This window comes from Mus caroli, unplaced genomic scaffold (genome assembly GCF_978045245.1).
Source record: "Mus caroli unplaced genomic scaffold, Mus_caroli_1 scaffold_7, whole genome shotgun sequence".
Lineage (NCBI taxonomy): Eukaryota > Metazoa > Chordata > Mammalia > Rodentia > Muridae > Mus > Mus caroli.
Window position 1 is genome coordinate 41,999,332 of NW_028227262.1, and position 26,039 is coordinate 42,025,370.

The 26,039-nt window shown below is 39.0% G+C and overlaps 1 protein-coding gene across 12 annotated transcripts in view; it reads right to left on the reverse strand.

Moving 5' to 3' along the window:
- LOC110295865 (contactin-4) overlaps positions 1 to 26,039 on the reverse strand; it is a 1,019,336-nt gene that overhangs the window by 69,078 nt on the left and 924,219 nt on the right. For all 12 annotated transcript variants that reach the window (XM_029478665.2, XM_029478667.2, XM_085840201.1 and 9 more), the window contains one exon: positions 15,401 to 15,528. In XM_029478665.2, coding sequence (XP_029334525.1) covers positions 15,401 to 15,528 — 128 coding nt within the window. The remainder of the gene's footprint in view (positions 1 to 15,400; positions 15,529 to 26,039) is intronic.

Consider the following 26,039-nt stretch of genomic DNA (forward strand, 5'->3'; position numbering starts at 1 on the left):
TTATTGCTTCTCTCCCCTGCTAAAGCTGAACTGTATGCTTCCCCAGATGGCAGTCTACAAAGGTAAGTTAGCCAAGAGGTAGAGTTTCTTTGTCTATAATTTACAGCCTTTCCTCACTTTGTTCAGGAACTTCTCTGCAGAAGATGGTTTACTAATGATTTCAGCTGGGAAATAACACCTTGATTTTCTGAAGCTGAGGCTTCACACAAACTGTGTCATTCAAGCACACTACTCCATCAGAAATATTCATCAAAATGAGAAAATGGGTTCATGGGTATCTTGTGACCATAATTTCAATACCACTAATCTACAATGTCCCTGTTGCTTTGACAGTTGACAGTATCCCCAGTCAGCAGCTGGGGAAAGGCAAAGCCCTTTCTAAAGACAAGACTAATTTATTTCCTGGTGAGAGGTGACAACCTGCCTCCATTTGCTTCAGATTCCTCAGAGATAATGACTTGTGTTTTCTTGTCCCAATTAACCAGAGACTGCTCCTGGGAAGCCCATATCCATGCAGATAACTGAGTTCCTTTCCTACTGATAACCTCTAGTTATAGACACTAGAGAGAAATGCAGATTCAGTGTGGCACCATAAATTCAAAGAATTGAAACATCCACTTCTCCATTTTTCTCACATCCTTAACATGGACAGCTTAGATTTACCTAATAATTTAATAACTGGAAATAATCAAAGGAAGACAGTTAATTATGATTGGCATCTGCCTAATTGCATGACTTACACTTAACTGGTTCTAAGCCTAGAGATTTGAACAGGCTATTATTCACTGGACTCCATAAACCCCCAATACATGGTTAAACATAAAAGAGATATTTTTAATGGATACTATTTTAGAATATGTTACTTAAGAAAATATCACTCTATATTATAGAACAAGGTTTTCTTAACCCATAATGCATTGTTGATAATGGCTAAATTGATGCTAGCAGGGAGGAAAGAGTTCCATAAGAGTCTGCAATAAGAAAACAAAGTCAATGATTTCTTGGGGGATAGGAAAACTTGAGGGCAAAGACTAAAATCATGGGATGCTAGTACTTTGGAGACAGCGATGGGAGGGGAGCACAGGTCAACATTTATTCAGGGAAGGTACTGAGAATGCTGAGATGAATTGAAAATCCCCTCCACAGGCCACTCAGACCATACATTCCCCATGACGCATGGATTTTTTTCAACAGTGTTTCCCCAGAGCAGAGGTCCAGTATGAAATGAATGTCAACAACAGTAGAAAAATCGGGAATTTTATATTTTCAGTGGCCTACTTGTTTGCAGCTTTTTACCTTTTACTTGACATGAATAAGCCCCTGTAGCTCCTTCCCATCTCCCTGCTCCTGCCCTCTCAGGTCACCTAGAGTTTTATAGCTCTTTAAATGTCTGTAAATAATGGCCATCTCTCCTCCTTCCACCCTCTGTGAGTCTTCTGTAGCTTAACCAGCCTGACTTCCCATAGCTGCTCCTTTTATTGTCATCCCAGATGCCACTCTTTAAGCTGATTTCAAATCTTAATGTCTGTCTGGAAATAAAAGCAACATCCTTCCCTGGTTTTTATTGCCCCTAGTACTATGGTAGTTCTTATAGGTTTCACTCTTTTGCTTAGGATACTGTATTACATTCTAGATTTAATTTGCATTTTTAGCAAGCATACAGTGTAATTGAGCTATCAATTGCTTTATGGTCAACTAAAACCTCTAACACAAGCCTGACCCTGAAATTCATCAGAAGTTTAGACCCTGAATGTGAATCTTTATTTATGATGATTAAAATGAAACTTGTCACATTTGGCTCCCAAGATGATCTTTTCAAGGTAATTCTGAATGCTGATTCTGTCATTTAATCTATCCCCTAGTGATTCATATGATCAGAATTCATTCTGCATGTTATCAGCTATGCCCAGTGCTACTGATAAGACATTTCAATAGCAAAAGGTTGAGGAAAAGAATAACTAGACATCCACCTTCACCACTGACATTGCTGTCCTCTACATAAGCCATGTTGAAACTTTAACCTGCCACACAACAATATTAAAAGGTGGACGACTAGAGGTTGCAAACATGGCTCAAAGGCTAAGAGCAAACGCTATTCCAACAGACTGACTGTGTGTGACTCCCAGGACCTAGATCAGGTAGCTCTCAAACACCTGCAATTTCAGCTCCAGGGATCAGACGCCCTCTTCTGGGTTCTGACGGTAGCTGCACTCAGGAATACATATCACAGACAAACCTACATACACATAAACAAATCAATACTAGTTTTCTTCTTAAGAGTGGGCTGTACAAAGTGGCTTAGTTATGTGAATGATTAATTTCTCCCCTGGGAAGGTTTCTGGAAGAAGTCCATCCTCTTTCACCTTCCCTGTTTCTTGGATCACACGAAGATGCAGCAGTGGTCCTTTCCAGGGCATGCAGCAAAGAAGTGTCATCTGGGAAGTAGGGGTCAGACCCTCACCACATGCCGAATCTACCAGTATCCCCAGAGACATGAGACAAAGGTTCTGCTGTTTCTAAGTCACCCAGTCCACAGTATTTTGTCACAGCATTATGAATGGACTAAGATAAATTTTTAGCCAGCTTTGGTGTGGCACATATGACCTAGTCTTTGTCTCTCCTTTACTCTCATCTTACCCATTGAATCACCATCAAGGTTTTCCTTTCTTTTAGAGAAGTCCTTCAGGTATTGTTCTGGATAACAGGAGGAAATAAACACCTTCATAAGAAAAGAACGTAAATCTTAATTCATTGCTTAAAATTCTATCCTTGTAGGGTCTGGAAAGGTGGCTCACAAATGAAGAAAGTTTACTGCTCTCGTAGACCCAAATCCAGTTCCTGTCACACGCAGGGAGTAGCACACAAACACCAGTGATTCAGGTTCTAGGGCATCTGATGCCCTCTTCTGGCTTCCATAGATACATACATGCATACTCATACAGTACATACACATTTCAAATAAAAGAAACTAAAGTCAATCTCTGCTTAAAGAAAGATTTATGAAAAAAATAAATTCCTAAGCTTGAACTTAGTACCATATTTGTGTGATGGGGCTAACAGTAGACACCTGTACATTATATGTTGGTAGAGATTTGCTTGTACCTATAAATCATTCTAAAACAAAAGTTTAAAACTTATGGATCTTTTGAATGATAGGGTTATCTATTGCTTATATTTCTGTAAATAACTAATTTATATATTCTTTGTATCACTAATAATACACAATTTTGCATGACTAATACATAATGCAAATTTCTTCTGTATGTATTAATCACTTTTTTCCTCTAAATTTTCTTCAAAGGTGTAAAAATTCCCTGTGAGGTTGGTGTCAAGATCACTTAGCTCCAGTTCATAGAATGCATTTTATTTCTATTAAGGAGGACGTAACATCACATGTCCCTCTGCTGTGCTTAGCTTCTGGGGTGTGCCCAGCAGTCATTTGGTGCCTTCACCTATGGATGGGAGCTTATCTCAGTTTCACACTGCTTTTAACTCTTTATCTTTACTTACTGTTATTATTTTAAACTTGTGTGCATGTTTGTACTCCTATGTAGGGATCCGTGGAGTCCAGAAGAAGGTACCAGATTCCCTGGAGCTGGAGTTAGAGGCTACTGTGATCTACCCAATATACATGCTGAAAAGCAAACTTGAGTCCTTTGCCACAGCAGCAAGTCTTTTAACTGCGGAGCCATCTCTCCAGACCCATCTTTATATAAAACAAGATATATATATATGAGTTTTTGTGCATGTATATGTTAGTGTTAGTGCATACCTAGCATATTCATGAAGACCAGAAGAAGATGCCTAGTGTTCTTTACCTATTCTTCTCTGACAGGATCTCTCCCTGAACCTGGGTCTCATGGTTTCTCTCCTAACCTGGAAATTAGGGAGACCCAGCAACTTTCCTGCTCCGAGGTAATGTTACAAGTGTTTGGGAGAATTCCCAGCTTTTTGTGTCAGCAGGTTGGATCCAAGGAAATTCTAGTCTTCATGATTCCAGATTCAATGATCTTCATTTATGAGCTATCTCTAGTCCATACTTTTACTTTTTGTACCATTATGAATTTTATTGGTTATTGATTTTATTGATTAGTGTTTGCATAGCTTTTGCTTAGCTTTCCCCTTTACTCCCTTAGCTACTTCCTGTGTCTCCTTCCTCCATATCCCTTGTATGCTGTCATGGTTAATATGGATTGCCAACTTCATAAGATCTAAAATCACCTAGTGGATGAACCTCTGGGCATGTCTGAAAGGGGCTGATAGATAGAGTTAATTGTGGAGGAAAGGTCCATTCTAAATGTGGTCATTCTCAATCCATGGATTTGTGCCTCAAACTTGATAGTAAGGAGAATGCAAGCTCAACAGTAGCATCTTCTATCTGCTTCCTGTGGAAACAACATGACCCTGCTACCTCAAGCTCCTGTTGCCACGACTTTCCTCCATGATGGACTAGACCATCAAACTTGGAGCCAAAGGAAGTTTATCCTTCTTTAAGTGATTTTTTTTTTGTCTAGTGTTTTGTCATAGCAATGAGAACTGTTAAGACGCATGCTCTTTGAATGGACCTCTGTCTCTGCTTATCATCGACACCTACATCATTCACTCTGAGCCTTGCAGCTTTTGCTCAATTTAGACCTTGTCTGTGAACCTAGTTAAAAAGAAAAATTTCTGGGTTCCACCCCCGAATCTTCTGGCTTTAGGGAACAGTTGAGGCTTGTATGCTTACTTGGAAACTCTCATTCTGTTCTGATGCTTGGGGCTGTGACTGATAGTAGCCTACAAAAGAGATGGCTAGGTATTGTGTATCTTTTGGTTGCCTCATATCTTAGAACTGAATTAGGGAGTCCTTACAGCAACAACACTGGCCATTATTCTAAATATTCTTTATCCTTTGCAGTAAGGCCTGCTGAGGCAAACAGCAATGATTAAATGTTCCTCCTAAATGGTATAAAAGCCAAGGGAGACATATAGACATCGTGCCAGGAAAGAAAGTAGTAGGCTTAAGAAGATATGTATGGAATAGGCATTGTTGGTTAGACTGTGTGCATCTTAGAATCTCTGTGCAAAGTAGAATCCAAGCTTTTACTGCTTCTACAAACAGTTTTACTTCTGAAGCAGGTAAGGGGGAAAGCCAATAATATGACAGGTGACATGTTTTTCAGTCTGGAAAATCTTCAAAGCAGATGTTGTTAATCTTCACTTAATAACAGGCCTTGCTCCTTTGCACACTGATTATAGACCTGCAAGAAGACCATGTGAAAAGATACTGCTGCTCTGGACATTCTGCTCACATTTCTTCTCTTATACTGTGAACCCAGGAACCCACTTTCAGCTCCTCAAATGGATGTATAACAGAGACAACCATTTTAACCTTTTAGAAATGGCCTCTGCTAAAGCAAATCACAGGGAGATGATGGAAATGTTAATTAACTTGCTTTCATATTGGTCAGATTCTGTATTTAACCTCAAGGCCTAGAGGCTTTGGGGTGTTTTTCTAAGATCTGATTGCCTATGACAGCCAGAGAAATTCAATCATGGTTTGGTTAGGCTGTTCCCTTGGGAAAGTCAAACCCATCTTGCTTCTAGTGCAGAAAACAAATGCCAAGGAAGGAAGGAAGGAAGGGGAGAGTCACTTGTGAATTACTCAGATACATTTCCTTCCTGGTTCAGAGTTCATAAGACACCAAGACTTCTCTTTCAGAGTTGGAAGCAGGTGTGAAATCCCTCTTCCTATGAGGCCACCTCTTTAACGAAAGGACAGGGGTGATTTAGCACAAATATACACACTTGGCACACCCTCTGTTTCTGAGACATCTTGTGCCCATGACAATTCCTATCTGACAAAGCAAGAAACCACATGAAGTTCAGAGGGAGAAGCAGGAGACAAGATGGCAAATTTTGCTCTTCTTTTAATATATTAAACAATTAGTCATTTAAAAGCCATTTCTGCCAAGGAAATAAACATTTAATGAACCAAAGAGCCCAACATAAACCATGCCTCTCTTTGGGTAGAGGAACTGCTCTGTGGAAAGATGACAGATGTAACTTAAAAATGATGCATATGAGAAAGATGGATTTTTATTTATGTGTTTAAAATATATATAACTTTAATAATGTCAAGGATGTGCACAGAAGGGCTAGCAGAGGTAGGTCAGAGATCTATGCTTTTAATATCAACTTCCTCTCGAGTAAGAATTTTATCACATTAATAGCTAAATCATACTGATTGTAAACCAACTGAAATGAGGCAATTAGTATGGTCTATGACAGTCAGGAAGAATGAAATGTGAGTTCTCCCACACAAGCCAGATGGATATCTTCAATATATTTCTTATTATCTGCTCATGGTAATAAGTTCAATTAAATTGAATCGGTACAACACAAGTGTCTTTGAACGGCTGGAAAAGAAATTAATTATGTGCTTCACATTTGATAAAGCTCGAGAGTCATATTGTATTGCTTTTGCTTGTTTGTTCGTTTGGCTAATTCTAGCTGTTAAATGTTCATTAAGGAAAAATAATCCATTATTTTATCCTACATTTTTTTCTTTACTCATAAAGTATTTGTACAGAGCTGGTTAGATATCATTCGTATAAAATTTGTGTCTGGCCTAAAATATAATGGTGAGAAGTAGAGGGTTTCAGAGCTGCTGTCTAGGTGATGTCAGCTGAAGTGTGGAGTTTGGATCTGACCTTTTAAATATGAGATGCTGCAGAACTAGAGCTCTCACTTGCCAATATGTACACTTCTGGAATTAGCAGTTTTCAATGCATCGCATGTATATTCACCTTTTCTTTTGAGAATACATAGTTAAAATCCTATGCCAAAAGATTATGAATAACACAGATAAAACGTTTATATAAGAACACTTGAGATTCCTTTCCTCAAAGTTTATGTTTACATAAAATTACATGGCATTCTTTCATATTAGCAACTTGGCATTTAGCCATAATACATTATTAGTTAAATAATATCTCATGCATTGTTGGATTTTAAAACGGCTTGTGTTATTTTTTTCTTTGTATTTCTAGAGAGCATCTATCTGTGACTTTCTTAAGGATAAATGCCCAGAAATAGACTTCTTGGTCCATAGTAATTATAGTTTGTAAAATCTGTCATACAAGTATCTATTCTGGTTGTGTGAGAATAGCATTCCAGGTGTTTGAGTACCATTTTTTTTTTTTTACCATGCACACCAACAAAGTCATTGCTATCTTTTGTTCATCTTCTATATAGTTGAATGCTTAAATGCATTTTCATGATCATTAGTGATTATGGTGATGCTTTACAAGCAGCTGACTCATGCTGTGTCTAATACACCCAACAAGGATGTGATGCAGATGCTCATCTTCATCCTTGATGCTTTTCCATGAAAGAACAGGGTATAAAGAAATACAAGTCAAGGGATGCTCCTTTACTCATAAGCCAGGGACAGAAAAGTCAGTCAAGTACCTATCAGTTCTCTTGGAGTGTAACCTTCATAAATTTAAACCGCAGTGCTACTAGATCTCTTTTGTGTAAGCAATTTGTTTAAAAGAAGGAATCTCTCCTGAGCCTATATCCAGAAGATGTCCCAACTGGTAAGAAGGACACATGCTCCACTATGTTCATAGCAGCCTTATTTATAATAGCCAGAAGCTGGAAAGAACCCAGATGTCCCTCAACAGAGGAATAGATACAGAAAATGTGGTACATTTACACAATGGAGTACTACTCAGCTATTAAGAAGAATGAATTTATGAAATTCCTAGGCAAATGGATGGACCTGGAGGACATCATCCTGAGTGAGGTAACCCAATCACAAAGGAACTCACACAATATATACTCACTGATAAGTGGATATTAGCCCAGAAACTTAGGATACCCAAGACATAAGATACAATTTGCTAAACGCATGAAACTCAAGAACGAAGACCAAAGAGTGGACACTTAGACCCTTCTTAGAAATGGGAACAAAACACCCATGGAAGGAGTTACAGAGACAAAATTTGGAGCTGTGATAAAAGGATGGACTATCTAGTGATTGCCATATCCAGGGATCCATCCCATAATCAGCTTCCAAATGCTGACACCATTGCATACACTAGCAAGATTTTGCTGAAAGGACCCTGATATAGCTGTCTCTTGTGAGACTATGCCGGGGTCTAGCAAACACAGAAGTGGATGCTCACAGTCAGCTATTGGATGGATCACAGGGCCCCCAATGGAGGAGCCAGAGAAAGTACCCAAGGAGCTAAAGGGAACTGCAACCCTATAGGTGGAACAACAATATGAACTAACCAGTACCCCAGAGCTCTTGTCTCTAGCTGCATATGTATCAAAAGATGGCCTAATTGGGCATCACTGGAAAGAGAGGTCCATTGGACTTGCCAACTTTATATTCCCCAGTACAGGGCAACGCCAGGGCCAAAAAGGGGGAGTGGGTGGGTAGGGGAGTGGGGGGTGGGTATGGGGGACTTTTGAGATAGCATTGGAAATGTAAATGAGGAAAATACCTAATTAAAAAAATAAAATAAAAAGAAGGAATCACTATGTCTATAGCTGGTATTGCTAAAGTCAGATAGCTTCTGAAGTCTTTATGGTTGGTCTCAAGGTCCTCATGAATGCCAGAGGAAATCATTATGTCCCATGTCATTAGATTTCCAAATATGTCAAGCTACTGTGAACACGGGCAGAACATGAGGTACAACTGCCCACACTTTCCCTTACTATTGTAGATGTCAGTAGGATCTACTACTGATGTGGCCTGGCCACTGTTCTTCTATGGAAGGACCTATCATAATTAGTATTTAGCACTTTTAACCAACTAAGTTTTCCTTCCTACTTTAGGTGCCTTGGGTCATAAATTGTGCTAATCCTATTAGGAAGGCCTTTAATTATAGCTTGGATATAATTGGTTCCAGTGAAAGACATCTAATTAGGTCAAAATGTATTTTGTTATCAGGGTCTAATGTTAAAAGCTTTTGTTGTGTGCTAGCAATCAGATGTCATTGCTGATTACTGATTTCTGATTGATCCCCGGTCAAATCTTGACAGTGTTGAATAATTTTTACGTAAGATATAGGCTGCATTAAATGCATTCTGCCTTCCAACTTTTTTTCCCAACTAAAAAGATTATATTTCCACACTTCTCTCTATTCATGGGATAGTTGATATTTCTCAACGTCCCATGGAGTTAACACAGAAGATGAATTTTACACCGCCTATACTGGAAAGAAATTTTCTTTTTTCTATGTGTGCTGTCTTAGTGGTCCATTGCTGTGAAGAGACACTATGATCAGAGCAACTCTTACAAAGGAAAATAATGTTTATTTGGGGTTGGCTTATAGTTTAGGAGGTTTAGTTCATTGTCATCAGGGTTGGAAGCATGGCAGCATGCAGGCAGACATGGTTCTGGAGGAGCCGAGAGTGGTAGAACTTGACTCACAGGTAGCAAGGATAGACTGTGACATTGGACATAGCTTGAGCATAGGAGACCTCTAAGCCTACCTTCATAGTGATACACTTCTTCCAATAAGGTCATGCCACCTCAGTGCCACTCCCTATGGTCAAGCACTCAAACACATGAGTCTTTGTGATTTATTCCTAGTCAAACCACCACATGTGTATATTTATATGATTATACATAAACATATACCTCTTATACATGTATATATGTGATTGAGCTACTACTACTATTACTACTACTACACATACACACACACACACACACACACACACATATATGGGTGAATGTACTTGAAGAAGCTATTGTTTCTGAACATAAATGACATGAATGAACTTTTGATGAGGTGAACAATGGTCACTGTGTCTGGCAAGGAAGTAATCAATCGAATGTTCACTCAATTCTCAGAGTGCCTTCAGTGTGCAGGGTTGCAAAGGAATGTAACTTTTTTATGGGAGTATATAAAGTCTGAATTAAGCCTACAAAAAAATCACTTCCTTCATAGGCCCTTGAAGTAATTTTTTGTTGTTTTTTTATTATGATTGTGATTCTATGTAATGACTTAAAATAAATGGATGAAAAGAACTCTTAAAATTCAGGTGAAATGATGTTAAACTATTATGTTGGCCTATCTCAAAAGAAACGTCACTGTATCAGTAAAGGAGCAGCCTAGGAAAAGTGTAAGGCAGAAGTCCAGCTAGCCTAGGCTGCTGACAGTGGGAGGTTTGTGTGTTAAAGAACCCCAGTGACTGTCCTTCACATTGTACGATCTTCCTAGCCTACTATTTTTTGTTTTAACTATATGAAGCTCCACAAATCCTGTAGAATTAAGCTAAATGCACTGTTTACTGACTGGCCAAAGTTAGTGTCCTGTGACAGGTGATGATCTATTGCCTCTCTGTATTTTCAACATATGTCCAAATTATGATTCACTCTGATGACTCTGGAGTGAGACTAATGAGTGTCTTGGGAAAGAAATCTCTCTACCAATTGTAGCTAGTCATCAGATAGGAATTTCCAGCACACAAGATTACCATAAGGTGCAAGCAGAACTGTGTATGGTCAGGGTAGAGTATATATATATATATATATATATATATATATATATAACTATCTATCTATCTATCTAGATAGATACACACACACACATACATATATATTTCTCACACCAATCTTTAAAGGATTATTTAAGGAAAAGTTATCAAAAGAAAGGGTCTGCCTATATACAAAGGATTGAACAGTAAATATTTAAGGCCATGAAGGCCAAAAGGCAAAGCTAATGTTTTAACCCAACTTTTTAACTCTACAATCTTGCTACAGTTTAAAAGCACAGTCGTATAAACAAAATGTCTGCCTGACTTCTAAATATACTTTATTTATAAATATTGAAATATTAATTCCATAAAATTTCTACATTTAAAGATACCATGTTTCTCTCCCCTAACCAGTTGAACATGTGACTGCTATTCTTAGCTTTGGGGTAGATGACACAAGCAGGCAGATGGCTGGATACAAGCCACTGGTCGTGGTGTGCAGACTCAGATATTCTCTAGCTCAGGTAAACACAAAGATCAATTGCTATTCTCATTTGACATGTAGTGTTTTTCAGGTCTTATCCTTCAGTGAGATGATGCAGAAGGTTGGGGGCAAGGCCTAGAACACCTGCATTCCCATGAAGTCTTCTAACCAATTTTCACTTGCTAGGGGACATAGGCAAAGTCTTTCATTTGTAGGAAGATGCCTGTCAAACCATAGACTGAAACCACTAATCACAGTTATATAAGTTCCCTTTGGAGGTAGTGAGACAAGATGACCATGGCAATCATACCCATAGCCTAAAAGCCTGCATTTTATGTTGATCCCTGGAGGTGATCAATAGAAAATAGGGTTGTTATTACCATGGTTATCTTGTCCGTCCACACCCAGACAAACAACCTCAGGTACTCTGCCTTAGGCTTGAGAATTAAAAAGATTTGTCATATGAAACCTCTGTAGCTAAGGTCCCCGCCATGGAAAAGAGCGCAATGCTTGCTACCTCTGGTATAAAGATAAAACGTTAGTGAGTCCAATACTGCATGTATAGGTAGCTGCCATCTTCATAGTTCTTAATAACATTGATAATAATAAACATATACCTCCGTTTAAAGGGTGCTTTCTGCTAGGATTGGGGAGTCTGACTTGAGAAGTGTTCTTGCTTAGTCAAACAGCGAACCAAATTCCACGTGTACTACAACTCGCATAAAAAATAAAATCAGCAAAACTTAGAAATTCAGACGGTAGGAGGATAATCAAGAGTCTCCTGGGCACCTGTCAGAATCCTGCAGCCTGGAAGCCTGCTCATGCATAATTTGAATATTTATCCCCTAGATGGATACTTGCCAGGGGTTTATTTCAAACCTCCTGTCTCATGTAGAGAATGTGCCCTCGTCTCCTCTACTCACTGATCCCGTGTCTGAAAATATCTACCTTCAGCCTCTCTCCAAATAACTGGGCCAGAGGTAGTGAGTAAGAGAATTGAATTTTAAACGAGTGGTTAATGACACAATTATTGTAAAAAGGTTAGGAGGAAAATGTGTTCTGATGTCTGACCTTCCCAGAGTTCTAATCCCAGACATATGAAGAGATCAAAACGAACATAAGCACATTTTAAGGTTAGAGAGCACCTTCTCTGATAAATCAGTCTCTTTGTAGAACTGGAAAGTGAATTAAAATATGGCAGTGTGCCATATTCCAGGCTAAATGGCTACAGTTGCACTAAAGGTGTGGGCTTGGAGCATTTGCTGGGGGACAAGCACATGGCACAGTTCATGCTGAGTTCAGAACGGTTTTCCTCTGCCTTTATTGTGCTTTATGGAGCAGATTTCTGGACTGTATTTCTCAGCTTATTTTAATGTCCTTGGTAGAAACTGGCAGAATAGGCAGTCTTCACTACACATGGGCACTACCCCATAATACCACATGAGGGCTTCCTAACCACCTTGGACTGTACTTAAGGTAACAGGATTCTTATCTTCTGTGACCCTCCTGAGCAAATGAAGTTCATAGCCTCACCTCCATATCATAACAGCACAGGAATCAGAGACCTGGGTACAGAAGCTGATCTATCTGAGTGCCAGTGACCAAGTCCAGAGAGACCCCTGAAGCACATGAACGTCCAGTGTACGGTGGGTTTCTAGGTTGGGACAACCTGAACTTAACTGTTTACACATGAGCATGTCTGCCTTCCTCTCTTCAAATTACCCACGTTCCTCCTCTGTCAGGCCTTCCTTTTTCTCATATTGTTCTGAAAATTTTAGTGTGTGTGTGGTGTGTGTGTATGTGTGTGTATGTGTGTTTCCTGAGACAGCGTCTCATGTAGTTCAGGCTAGCCTCAAATTCTCTCTAGAGCCAAGACTGGCCTGGCAACACTAATTCTCTTGCCTTAGCATTCCAAGTGCTGGTATTATAAGCATGCAGAAAATCTGGAAGACTTTGTGGGTGTTTTTGTATGTACAAATATGTGTGTGTGTGTGTGTGTGTGTGTGTGTTTGGTATACATATTTATATGTCCAGGTGGGCATGAACGTTGTACACATGTATGTGAATTTTGTAGGCAAACCAGATGCTGTTCTCTGGGGGCTGCCCACCTTATTTTCTTGGACAATGTAGACTGAATGAGCTGGCTAGGGAGCCGCAGAGATCTTCCCTGCCTAGGAACTACATGTGTACATCACCAGGAAAACTATTGTTTTCCCAATACATATCAAAACACATAAATGATTACTAAAATTAGAAACACTTAACTGTATTTATTATATCTCTTGTATTATACTTAAGGAATTATTGGCTATGCCTTATTAGATGGCAAGAAATAATTTATTTAGGTTATGAAGATAAGTAAAAGTTATTATCTCAGCAATATTTATATCTATATGTAATATGAGGTGGCCATGATATACCATTCTGGTATATTTGGAAGCTTTGCTCTGTGATACTAACCAATGATGCAGCAGAGAATTAAATGGTCAGTTGGGAATAATTTCTTCATCTTTCTGGTAGTATCTCCAGAGTATGCACTCTGATGAGAAGATACCCCACTCTCCACCGTGCAGCAGGGAAATATGATGTCTATGGTAGTATGTCTATAACCTCTACCCTACTTGCCTTTTTTAATTACTCTACTGGGTTAGAAACTTCATTAAGTGTTCAATGATATAGAATGTGTGATAACGAATGTCATTTTATTATAATATAAATAACAACTACATCAGGAGCACTAGCAACCATCACTATTCTCAGGCACCCATGCTTGCCACTTAATGTGGATCATCACAAATGCAGAAACCATGTGCAGAAGCCAGCATGGCTATTAGCTCCATATAGGCTACTAATCACATTCAAGGTCATAGAGATAATAAGTCAAAGAAATGAGATTTAAGCCACATCTTTTCGACTTTAATCCTGGTCTTTAATCATAACTTAACATGGCATGCTAGTATTGTCTTGTATCTGCATAAGTGGGCCATCACTCTAACAGGGATAATGGACTTGACTAGTGCCCAACTTGGAAAGCTTGGGTTCCCTATCTTGGTCCTAGTCAATCACTAAATCTCCTCTGGTAGCTTACATATCCATATATTACCAAAGGTCTCTAGATGGAATTCTATGCTATAAATATTAGCTAGTCCCTTTTTCCTTTGCCCCGTGAAACAGAGTAAACCTGCAGGCATATGCCTATGCTACTGGCTCAGAGAATTAATAAACCAAAGTAGTTGAAGTACAGATAAATACAGATCTACTTCTAACTAATGCTCTCTGATTTCCAACTCTCCATCTTTACAGATAAAGAGGACTTTACAGATACATGATAAAAAGGACTTTCAAGATGGTAGCAAATTGTCAACTTCCAATGACCCTGACATATATAATTAGGTGAACTGTTTTAGCTTCATGCTTAAGTTATAATTGAGGTAAATATTCTTTCTGAATATTTTAACTTGCCTTGGGCTGTCTTACTTCAGAGAGGAAGCTACAAATAGGTCAGTAAAAAAGAATATGAAGCAATTCATCAGAATGCATTGAGTATCAGCAGGAAAAAAAAAATGGTCTCCAATTTTACCAGTAGAACCAGGGAGAGCTTGGGTCAGATTTCTAGCCTTAAGTCCTTCCACTTGTGGTGACCTTCAACAAGTCACCACACTGACTGTTATTTTTATTAGTCCAAGCACCACTAAGTACCCCGCAACTGAAAAATCCTAAGACCGACTGTGCAAGACAGAAGGTGATAGAAATTCAAATGAAATGTAAATTAAGATCTCATCCTTTACAATTCTCAGCACTTCCAGCAATGCCATCAACCTGGTGTTGGGACAGTCTCACATCATATGCTGTGCTTAGAGCATAAAGGACTTTCAGTCATGAGATATAAAGCACCCAGACTAAGAGATGAGGGACATTTTATTTCCTTCAAACTGACAAGGTTGGCTGGGTGACTTAAGCAAAGCACACAGGTGATCAAAACCCTTTATTACTTGGAGAAGCCATATTCATATCTCTGAATACCCAGGGCAGCTCTTTGTAAAACTGCCAGTGTCGTTGCTTAAACAATGTTTGCTAAAAATAGTACTTGAATCATGGGTTTTTAATTTGTTAGCACAGGGTTCCTAGACATGAATTTTAAACCTATAGAGACTTGAAAGAAATTTAATTAAAGGACTGCAGATAACATTCGTTACAATACTATAATAGACACAATGGCTGTAATTCTGAAATTGTATTGGACGATGCTGAAATAAGATAGCCTTTCAATCATATTCATTACCAACAGTTCTCGAAGAATTGTTAATCATATCATGCTTGCTGTGATGAATTAATCTAGCAACAGTGATATCTATACATATTAATATGAATGCTGCCATGTCTGGAGATTCTATTATTAGAAGTAAAGGCACACGGGTTCTTTGAGTTAGCCATTACCTTTCACAACCACATTCCCAGTACTGCTGGCAGTTCCAAAATGGTTCGTGGCTATGCAGGTGTAACTTCCAGCATCAGATTTAGTCACATTGATGATTCTGAGGTTCCCATCTTCAGAAATGGTAATTCTGAAAGCAAAGCAAATAAGGAAAATGTTGTGATGTTTATCTCGTGAGAAATTATTTCTGTCATTCTGTTGCCTTTCACACTATAAATCATAGTTACATCATTTGACAGCCTCGTCTGTTTTTAGGAAGTTTGTCTACATATGCATAAACATCATTGGGATGTGCGATATGTTTAATACTTCCACTCTTTTTTCTTGCTAAGAACAGTCTCAGACTTTGGTTAGAACAACAATTGAATATTAGATTGGCTGTAGGCATTTCTCTTTCCGTGAGAACAATGCAAAAGGAAATCTTGAAGACCATCACTAGTTTTAAAACTGCTAATAAATAATTTAAAACGGAGGTTGAGGAGATAGCTTTGTTGGTGAAATGCTTGCCGCGGAACTGTGAGGACATGGGTTCCCTTTCCAGAGCCTGTGTGAAAAGGGCTGGGTTGGGTGGCATGAGTTTGTAATTTCAGCAGTGGGAAGGCAGAGCTAGATGAATGCCTGAGACTTACTTACTGGTCAGTAAGTTTAGCCTGTCTGGTGAGTTGCAGGTGAATAAGAGACTGCATTTTTAAAAACTAAGTTGATCAGCATTCAAGGAACAATACCCTAGATTTACCCCTGGCCTCCATACATGTGTTCTCATGTCCTTACTTCCCTCATTCCCACATAATCTGTCTGTCTGTCTGTCGGTCTGTCTGTCACACACACACACACACACACACACACACACTCTGTTTGACTTACTTTATGTTTTGTCTTAAATGACCTTTAGTTACACTGGTCTCCTGTAAGTTCCTAGAGTATTTCAGATCTCTTTCTACTTCAGGGTCTTTATACTTGCTATTCTGGCAGACTTGGGAATTACCTCCCCATTTGTCAATTCCTTGTTCTTTGTTCTGTATTTTCTGAGAGCAGGGACAGTGCTCATCATATGATTATGTTGAATCTGGTATACTGAATAGAGTGGGATAAATGCCCTGTAAACCATTGTCAGCCGTAGGATGAATGTGTGTATAAGTAAATTCTATTCTAAGAACTGACATATGTTATGGGAATTTTGAGTGACTAAGCCACTGGGTGCTGGTAGATATTTAAGCCAAGGATCTAGAATGGGCAGAGCTTTACTTAACAGAATGTTTGACTAGGTATTAAAAAAAAAACACACAACTGAAGATTTAAATTTACTATATTGCAGACACCGTGTTTACTATCTTTTGGATAATGAAGCTATAGCTCTTTCCAGGATGTGTTCCAGATTATGAACAAGTTAGCTCAAACGTTAAAAAAAGAAAAAAGATGCTGTAATCACAATGATGAGTGTTTATACATCATACATGCCAGTTTCTGCTTGTTCCTCTTTGTCACCTCGGGTCTCCTTGTCTATGACATGGACTTTATTAAATAAACCTGACTGGCACTTAGAAAGAACAGATTCTGTGAGATTTCTAGCATGTTCCCCTGGTGTTTATTAGCCAGTAGTGTCTTTCATCTTTTAGTTTTATTGATTATTAATCAATGGCCTGATATTTTTACTTTTCATTTTTGAGAAAAAGACTTACTATGTAGCACAGGCTGGCCTTGTATTTCTGACCACAGTGCTGGGATTATAGGTGAATGCTAAGACATCTGGCCTCTTTCTTCTTGAACAATGGACTATTAGTCACTTCTACATACTGGAAGATAGGCTTAACAAAATCTGTATGAGTGGATGATGGCTGTGATTGTGCTGCTCTCTGATGGAAGCCTGGAGTCAGGGAAAGTGGCTTCTGAGCTGAGATAGTTCCCCTTGTGGACAATAAAAAGTCATGTTGGAGCCGTGGCCATTATGATGTCAGTGGCTCCTGGCACTTGGCCCTTGAGGACTGCCTTGGTACATGTATGCTTTATATTTTACAAGCTGCAAAACCTGTGGAGACTCAATTAAAGCAAAGTTTCCAAAGTAACCAAAACCTGCCCTCAGCAATGGCTGTGGTTGTTATGGGTTTGAATTCCGAATCACAGAAGATGAAGCAGCTTTACAATTAGACACAGGTCCTATTTGCAACACAAAGAGAAGAGAAACTGCTCATGGGAGACTTCTGTTTATAAAGCATTCAAGCAAAGAAGGATGTAGGGACCAAAACCAACTAAATTTAAGACTATAATGCTATAAAGTCAGGTAATGCACTTACAAAAGCACTGGGCAGCTAGACCCTGTCAGCATCTGCCATGGAAGGGGGCTCACCTTTCCTTGTGGATTTTTACTCAGTCAGGGGTTGATGGGTGAAAGAGCGGGATACTTTCTTTAGCAATACAGGCACCAATCAGGTATCTGTGCTCCTTTAAAAAGTCATCACCAAAACCCTGTTTAGGAAACCCTCCCCCCGCCCTGCAAAAAAAAAAATTGCCAATATTTCTGTAAATAATCTTAATGAAACTCATTGAGTCATATACCTGGGACTTGAAAGTAGAAGTGGGGGTAGTTTGGAAGAGGATGGGTAATAACTGGAGTAGGCGTGGGGGAAAGGGTAATCAGGAAGTGAATATCATCAAAATATATCTTGTGCATGTGTAAAAATGTCAGAAGAAAACTGATTACTATGCAAAAATGTAGTAGATAATGATGAAATTCCTATTGGTTTTTATATATAGTTACTACCTCCAGTAATAAAATTCCTCAAAACTACAGTTTTCAAAAGCAGTCTTACTCTAGCTAAATCAAAGCCTTGGTTGAAAAAGATGCAAACAGGAGGCCTTCTGCTCACTCACCCACAGAGACATATACAGTTGCTCATTGAACAGCATTTGATTCCTTATTTACCAGAGAGCAGATGTACTAACAAAAGCAGAGTGGCGACCACATTTTAATTACCTCAATAATAACAGAAATAGCTTTCAAGGATTTAATCACATTCCTATTTATGAGACAATTTTTTGGAAATTGAGAAATGTTGGCATATGATAACTCAGTAAATAGGGTGGTGTGCATAGTTTGGATGTGAATTGACTTCATCGAACAGGAGGTAGATGAGCCTGGAACATAGGAAACACACAGGGACACTTCCAATGCACAAAGGTCTATTAATAGATTGTTTCAATTAAAACAGTATCCTTCTAATGCCAAATGCCTAAAGCTATTGCCCAAATTAAACTGTACCATGCAAATGCTATGGATCAGGAAGAGTGAAGAGGATTTCCCCCCAAAATGCCGTGGGACCTAGCCTGCCCTTGATACATGTCAAGTGTATAACATGATGATATTATTTATGCTCAAAGGCAGGGCAGCTCAATCTTTTCAGTACTGATATTTGGAACTAGGTGGTTCTTGGTCATTGTGAAGGACAGCAGGCAGCATCCCAGGGCTAGCTCAGGCCCCATCTCACCCCCTTACGGTCTGACAATAGAAAAGGTTTGAGGGAACTTGCCTTTGGAGAGAGGGGAAGTTTTACCTCTAGTTGAGAACTGGTCTAAGCCAATTGGGTATTACACTGACTGTCGTTGGTTCTGTTCTGTACCTTGTCCCTTCCACCACCACTGCCAATGTTACTTACAAAGAGGTACATAAAAAAAATTTTAAAAAGACCTGAAATATTAAAATTTACACAAGAGGATGCCAGAGAGGAGGATCATTTGTATGAAGGACAACTTCAGTAGCCTTCACTAAGTCATGTCATCTTACTGTGACTGCTTATCCTACCTTGCTGCAATCTAGATTAGAGGGCGAGCTGATGTTCTCAGAATGGTTCCCTTGCAATACAGCTCAGTGACTGAGAGGCAAATTATCTTCCTAAAGTTAAAATCCACTCCTATTCATATGCTGTATCATTTTGAGTAAAGTGGTTTCTCTGTACTTGTTGTTTTTAAAAATCATCTTTTTAGTTTACATTTCAAGTGGTATCCTCCCCAGTTTCCTTCCCCACCCCAATTCATCCCCTCTCCCCTCCCTTTTATGTCTATGGGGGTGCTCCTCCACCCACTCACCCATTCCTACCTTACTTAATTTGAGGAAACAGATTAATAACAACTATGTCTTGTAGGTTGTTGGTAAGTTTTGCAGCATTTAGAAAACTGTGTGGCATACCAAATGTACCATCTAGGTGTATCAACCATCTGTTCTTGTCAGTGAAGTTCTGCACTCTCCACCCCACTCCTACCTCCATCTCCCAACCCCTCCCCCATCCCATGTTTCAAGTACCCATAAAGGACTTCTCAGGTGAAGACACATGGTGAGTCGTTCTGCCATCTGGAGTCCTGCGAGTTATTAGCATGTTTAACGAAACATCTGAGTGACACTAAGCTGTCACAGAATAGTGATGGAATATGAGCAATATTCATGGGTATTTAATAACCATACCCCAGATAATAAACCTTTGTTATATGACAATTTCTTCCTCTTACTTCCTAATTGAAATATTCCCTCCTGGAGGGAGGAGAGGGGCTCATGGGACTTAGGAAGTGAGCAACCTTCCAAGTCCATAACAAGGCCCCTCCCCACAATTATAAAAGCAGGAAACAGATGTGTGCAGAATAAACTCTAACAAGCCCAGCTGCTGGAAGAAGATACTCTTTGATCTGTAGAGCCAATTGCAAGTCATGCAGAGAGCTCTTGAATTGCCACCCATCCTGGGTGGGCTTTTTGGTGATAGAATTCCCTCTGAGTCTATGTACCTGTAAGCAATCCTTTCCTGACACTCCTGTAAGGAATCCCTATGAGCCCATCACTTCAACAAGTTGACTTTGGGTGGTATCATTCATTTGGATTATTTTTTTGTGCCCTAGCTGGAGTAAGATGTCTGTTCACACCTCTCCAGGAAAAATTAGAACAATAGCCTCCACCTACAAACTTACATTTTCAATAAATGTAATAATGCTTTACACATGACAATAATTCTAGAAACAATGTTTGTATGTTATAGACCAAACATTTCTATGAGTGGAATGGCTATAACTTCTCCAATAAGAAGTTTTTTCATAACCCTACCTGTATAAAGAGTAGGGTGCAAACCTGTCTGACCAGGAGACCCTGTTTTTTTCACTACAGTCGTTGGTTTAAGAATACATATGCCACCGACACCAGAGTCTATCTGAGGAAACAATCTTTTTTTGATAAATTGCGGAACTTGGAAGATATAAAACTAGAAGTTTGGGCAGTTAAATCACAAAGAAAGAAAGAAAAAAAGCAATTCTGGGGGAAGTCAAGCAACGAGACGGAAAGAGGCAAAGATGGAGAGGCCAGTAGCTTATGCCAATGTTGAGCTTCTGATGCTGCCTAACAGTTAGGAACCCATGATATATGAACCAATAATTTCAGATACCAGGAATGGAGTTTTCAGCCCATAAAAGTGGAAGAATGCAATCTCCTGAAGAGACTACTGAACTTGTCCAGGTAATAGTGGCTATGAGAGTGCAGGCAGGGAATGGGTTTCTGCCAGTGAGTCGGTGCCAGCTGCCTCTCCTGAACACATTATGAACAAACTGATGAATGCTTATTATGATAGAATAGCTACAGAGCATTGAGTGTGGGGACCTGACCCCATACTTCCTCATATATGGATGGGTCATACTTTTAGCTACTTACCTCTACATTTTAAGGCTCTAAGTTCACAGATTTACCTATTGCTTTAAATTTGCCTTATAGGATTTGTGGTGTGTATGCGTGTTTGGTACATGTACTTGTTCATATATGTACATGTGAGTTCATGTATATGGAAGTCAGAAGCCAACATCAGGTGACTTTTTCAATTGCTTTCTACCAGATTTTTTGACACATGTCCTTCACTGAAACTAGAGCTTACATATTTGGAAATGAGCTTCAGGGGTCATTTTGTCCTGTTTCTTTTTTGCAGTCAGCCTCCCAAGCTGAAATACACATGCATGGCAAAGTCTGATTTCTACACAGGAATACAGGGCCTGAATTCAGTTTTCATACTTTCATGGCACGTGTTTTTACTGATGGAACCATAATCTTAGTCCCTGTTTTATGGAACTTTTTTTATGAACTAAGAAAAAGCTCATATGTTAGGTGCTATTTGGACAATCTCAAAGAACTTTTGAAATAATACCCAATACTAATATTTATTTAGACACTTGTTTCCTTTTAAGTCAGATGCCATGCCAATTTTCTTTTTTTTCCTTTGATTTAAGTTTTATTGCATTATGTTAAGGAAAGATATGTAATTTCAATTTATCTGAATTTGTTAACATTTAAAAGCATATTTTGAGTAAATAGACTTACATCACTTTCTTCTTTCCCTTTTGTACCCCAACTCCTCCCAGAGAGCTTTGCCTTCAAAACCTGCAATACCTTTTGTTTTTATCATATTCTTTACAATTTATAAAATATTGTAACAATAAAAATGAATATTATAATAGTTGTTTGATATAAAACAACAATCAATTGAAGTCTTATGTAGATGTTTGTCTACATCAATACTGAAAATACATTTTCTCAATATAAATTTTAAATAACTCCAAATATATTAACTGTATGATATTTTAATACTATACCAGTAATAGGTTTTTAAATGAACATATGTAGATAAAGTATTTTGTTTGTTTTTTAGTAGAGCTTAAAATCTTGGCTCTTACTGTGGTACAAAACACAAAATAAGAACAGTCTTTGGACATTGGAGTTCATTGTAATAAGACTGTACTTGAATGTCCCTCACATCACCAAAGGATTTTACCTCCATAGTAGATAAGCTGAGACTTGACAGTTCTGCTGCGCCAAGGAATGAATTGTAGGCACTTGTTTACTTTTAAGTCAGATGCCATGCCAATTTTCAAAACAGAAGAAAAACCAACATGTTCTTCAAAGACTATATTAAATTTCCTGAAAATTTAAAATGTTTTATTTATTTGTTTTTTTTATGTTTATGAGAGTTTTTCCTATGTGCATTTATGGCAGCATGTGTATTTCTGGTGAATGTAGAGGTCAGAAGAAGGTATTTATCCCTGGAACTGAAGTCACTGATGGTTTGGAGTTGCCATGTAGGTGCTGGGAACTGAGCCTCGCTTCTCTGCAAGAGCAGAAAGTGCCCTTAACCACTGAGCCATCCTGATAGCCCCTTTCAATGAGATCACACGGTTTCCTTTGTGCTCCATCTCACTTGAGCTTTCCCATTTTAGGCTATTGATTGACCCTGAGGTTGACTCTGAACTCGGAGCTCCTTCTAAGGCTTATGAATAGTGATAAGACTAGATAAAAAAAGATTGAAAAATGGAAATCCATCCCTGGCTTAGAATAGGTCAGTCATGACCTACCAACAGGCTTTTGAAGACATCACGGATAATATCAGAAAAGAAAGCCAACAAAGATAAAGTATCAGGTAATAAAAACAAGGGTGTGACAGGGAACTCAATTGTCTCTACATGAGGAGAGGTCATCTAATTTACAACACAGTAAATTACCGGCAGCACACAGAAGTGTTTGCTTCTCTCCTGTCACTGGACGCTTCAGATACAGAGGGGACAGGAGCATATCTGGACTTATGAGATAAATTGAATCTTTCTTTCTTAGTTTGAGACTCTGGGTTGGAGCCATTGAAGGGCTGACCTTGTCAGCTCTGTAAATCAAAACTAGTCTGGGGACAGGGGACCTTTAAAAGTGCTGAATCTTTTCTTTTGGGGAGCTTTAGTAGCAGATGACAAAAGCTGCCAACTCCATAATATTCTATCACCCCAAAGGGAAGGTTGATCCCAGAATAGTGACCTGTAATTCTTATGAGCAGTTGTGCATGGAGGATCTGCTGCTGGGGAGAGAGGCGGGGCATCCTCATTTGCCTGTGATTCAGCTTGATCATTAATTTCTTTCTTTTTTTTTTTCCATTAATTTCTTGTAATTAAATCTCTTGACACTAGAACTTAAAAAGCTACTTTTCCTTTTGCAGAATTGGGGGAGGGATAGCAATTTTTGTCTCTTTTATATGTGATATATTAAAAAAAAAAGTTTGAGAGTTGAATGTCTGAAAACAAAGCTATCGATTAAAAAAAAAAAAAAAAAAAGAACAGACACAATTAGACCCCAAACATGTAGGCAAGTATTGCTAATTGTCAGCTCAGGAAAACTGGCAGGATGGTAGTATGGCCATGCCAGGCTTGGCTCCAGACAGGCGTGGGCTGGAAGTTCCAGGGGACACCAGTGATACCTTAGATGCAGTTAAGACATGCACCATTCAACCAGGGGGCTTGCCTGCTTTTTTGTTGAGGGATAGCACACAACATGTCAATCATTCCCCTCATTGTAAGATCAGAGCAAAGGTTGCCTCACCTTACATATGTGTGCTTCATTCTGTACTGAATATTATCTGAACTCAAATAAGGGGATATTTTATGCAAAAAAAAATCCATTCTGGGATAATTGTGACAAATGGGAAAACAGGGTGCTAGAGATAACACATCTATCTCTTCAGGGCAACAATCACCTAGAAAACAGCAGTAGCTTTTGAGGGCAGATGAACTCATTAAAGTTCCTATCTGGCCTCTGTGGGCCCTTTGGATTGGAGCTCCTCAGTCAGTTTCTTTCCACTGCTCCCATTTGTGAAGGAGTTGGAGCAGCCTTCAGGCAGAAAGCTATAAGCCCCTTCCTCTTTAGCTCTGTGTGCAGACTTACTACACAGAAAACAGCAGGGTAACAGAAGCTAGCAGGGGTGTTGTCATTGCAAAGTTCCATACACCAAGTAGCTTCACCATGGGGACTTGTTAATTCACACCTCAGGAGACTGAAGTCTGATATTATTGATTTTTGTGAGCAGTTCTGCAGAAAAGCCTAATTTCTCAAGATTGGCAGAGTTAGGTCTGCTCAGATGCTTTGAGGAAGAAATGAAGGCATCCCTCCTTCCTCTTCCTGCTTCTACTGACCATGTGCTTCATTCTGTATTATCCGAACTTACAGAGACAGTTCTCTGTTCTCTGATTCTGTTATTGCATAACCTCTCTATGTGTTCTTTACATCACCTTTCCTTGTTTATGTTTCTACCTTCAAATTTCCCTCATCCAATTATAGCCAGACTTTTGGCTACTTTGTGGGTTCTTTTTTCTTCTATTCTTCTCTGCCTCTTTCAAACACTCTTTCAGCTCCCTAACACTAGATATGAGAGAAAAAATGATAGAGGAGGAAGGGGGCAATGTTAAACATTAGACTACTTCTTGCTGATTAGGGGCATTGAGTCCTTTTCGACACCTTTGATCTTTGTAGTTCAGATATCTAATTTCTTCCTGTTGTTTTTTTTCTTTGTGCCTGATTATTTAACAAACTGCAACCAACAACCCACCAACATTAACTGCTTCTCTTGGGGTCCCAGCATTTATATGCACTCTGAAGAGTCCCCAGAATTCCAAGTGCCACATACTCACAGAAACTATCTACAGCTAAGAAAATCACACCCCGGCTAAAGCATGAGGCAAATCATAGTCAGTTGCTGAGGAAAATCTGAAGCAGCCCCATATCCCACACTTGGGATTAAAATGAAAACCTATTCTTATAAAATATTTCTATGTTTTTTTCAAAGAAACCAAATTCTCGCTTCACACCATGACCCTGGTTTTATGTAATCTGTTCTGACTTTATGGCAATCTGAGTCATTTGTAGTGACCATTCCCATATAAGGCCACATTGCAACGTTCTGAATGAACATGAGTTGTAGGGGTATACCATCCAATCTATTAAAATAAGACACTCACCAGAGTTGTTTGCCCTACATGACCAACTGGCTTCTATACCACACTATAGCTCTTAGAGGAAGGCGCAAATTAGGAACTGAGGAGTGGATTTTGTTTCTGTAGGCCTGGTCCTAGCTCACATGCTTACTGCTCATTTGTTTTGCTGCTTGAAAAGAGTCTGATACCTTTACCCAACAGTGGCTAGCAGAGACTTCAAATGTTGTTCTTTTGTGCTGTATTCCAATGTGGAACGATATGTAGAGATAGAACATAAAAGTAATACTATTCAGTAGGGGGTTGGAGAGATGCTTCAGCACTCAGGAGCACTGATTGCTCTTCCAGTGGACCTGAGGTTTAATCTAAGCACTCACCTAGAGGCTCAAAACTGCCTGCTAACTTCAGTCCCAGGAATTCAACACTGTCTTCTCACCTCCATGGGCAACTGTGTACATGAAGTACACAGCCATATATGTAGGCAATGCACACATAAATATTTTTTAAAAATAATTCTATCTTTTTTAATTTATGTTCACAGGTAAAAAATATTAAAGACTTGGCTGAGAAGTGAATGCAGTCTTTAATTCACTAACTTTATTAATGGATAAACGTAGATGTCTGTTTCTTGTTGCAGGACATTCTCTGTCCAGTTACATTAGGGCAGTGGCAGGCCTGTAATCGATTGGACAGGAAAAGGGAGGCAGAGTTAGGAGTTTGGGGGACAGGGAGAGGTAGAGAGGTTGCAGGAGAGGAGAATGGGAGAAGCCAGCATGGAGGCAGACGAACAGGAAAATGATCCTGATCCCACTTGGTTTTAAACAGCAACAAGTAGCTAAAATTTTCACAAAGTTAGAATAATTGGATTAAAGCTTTATCAGTTGGCTC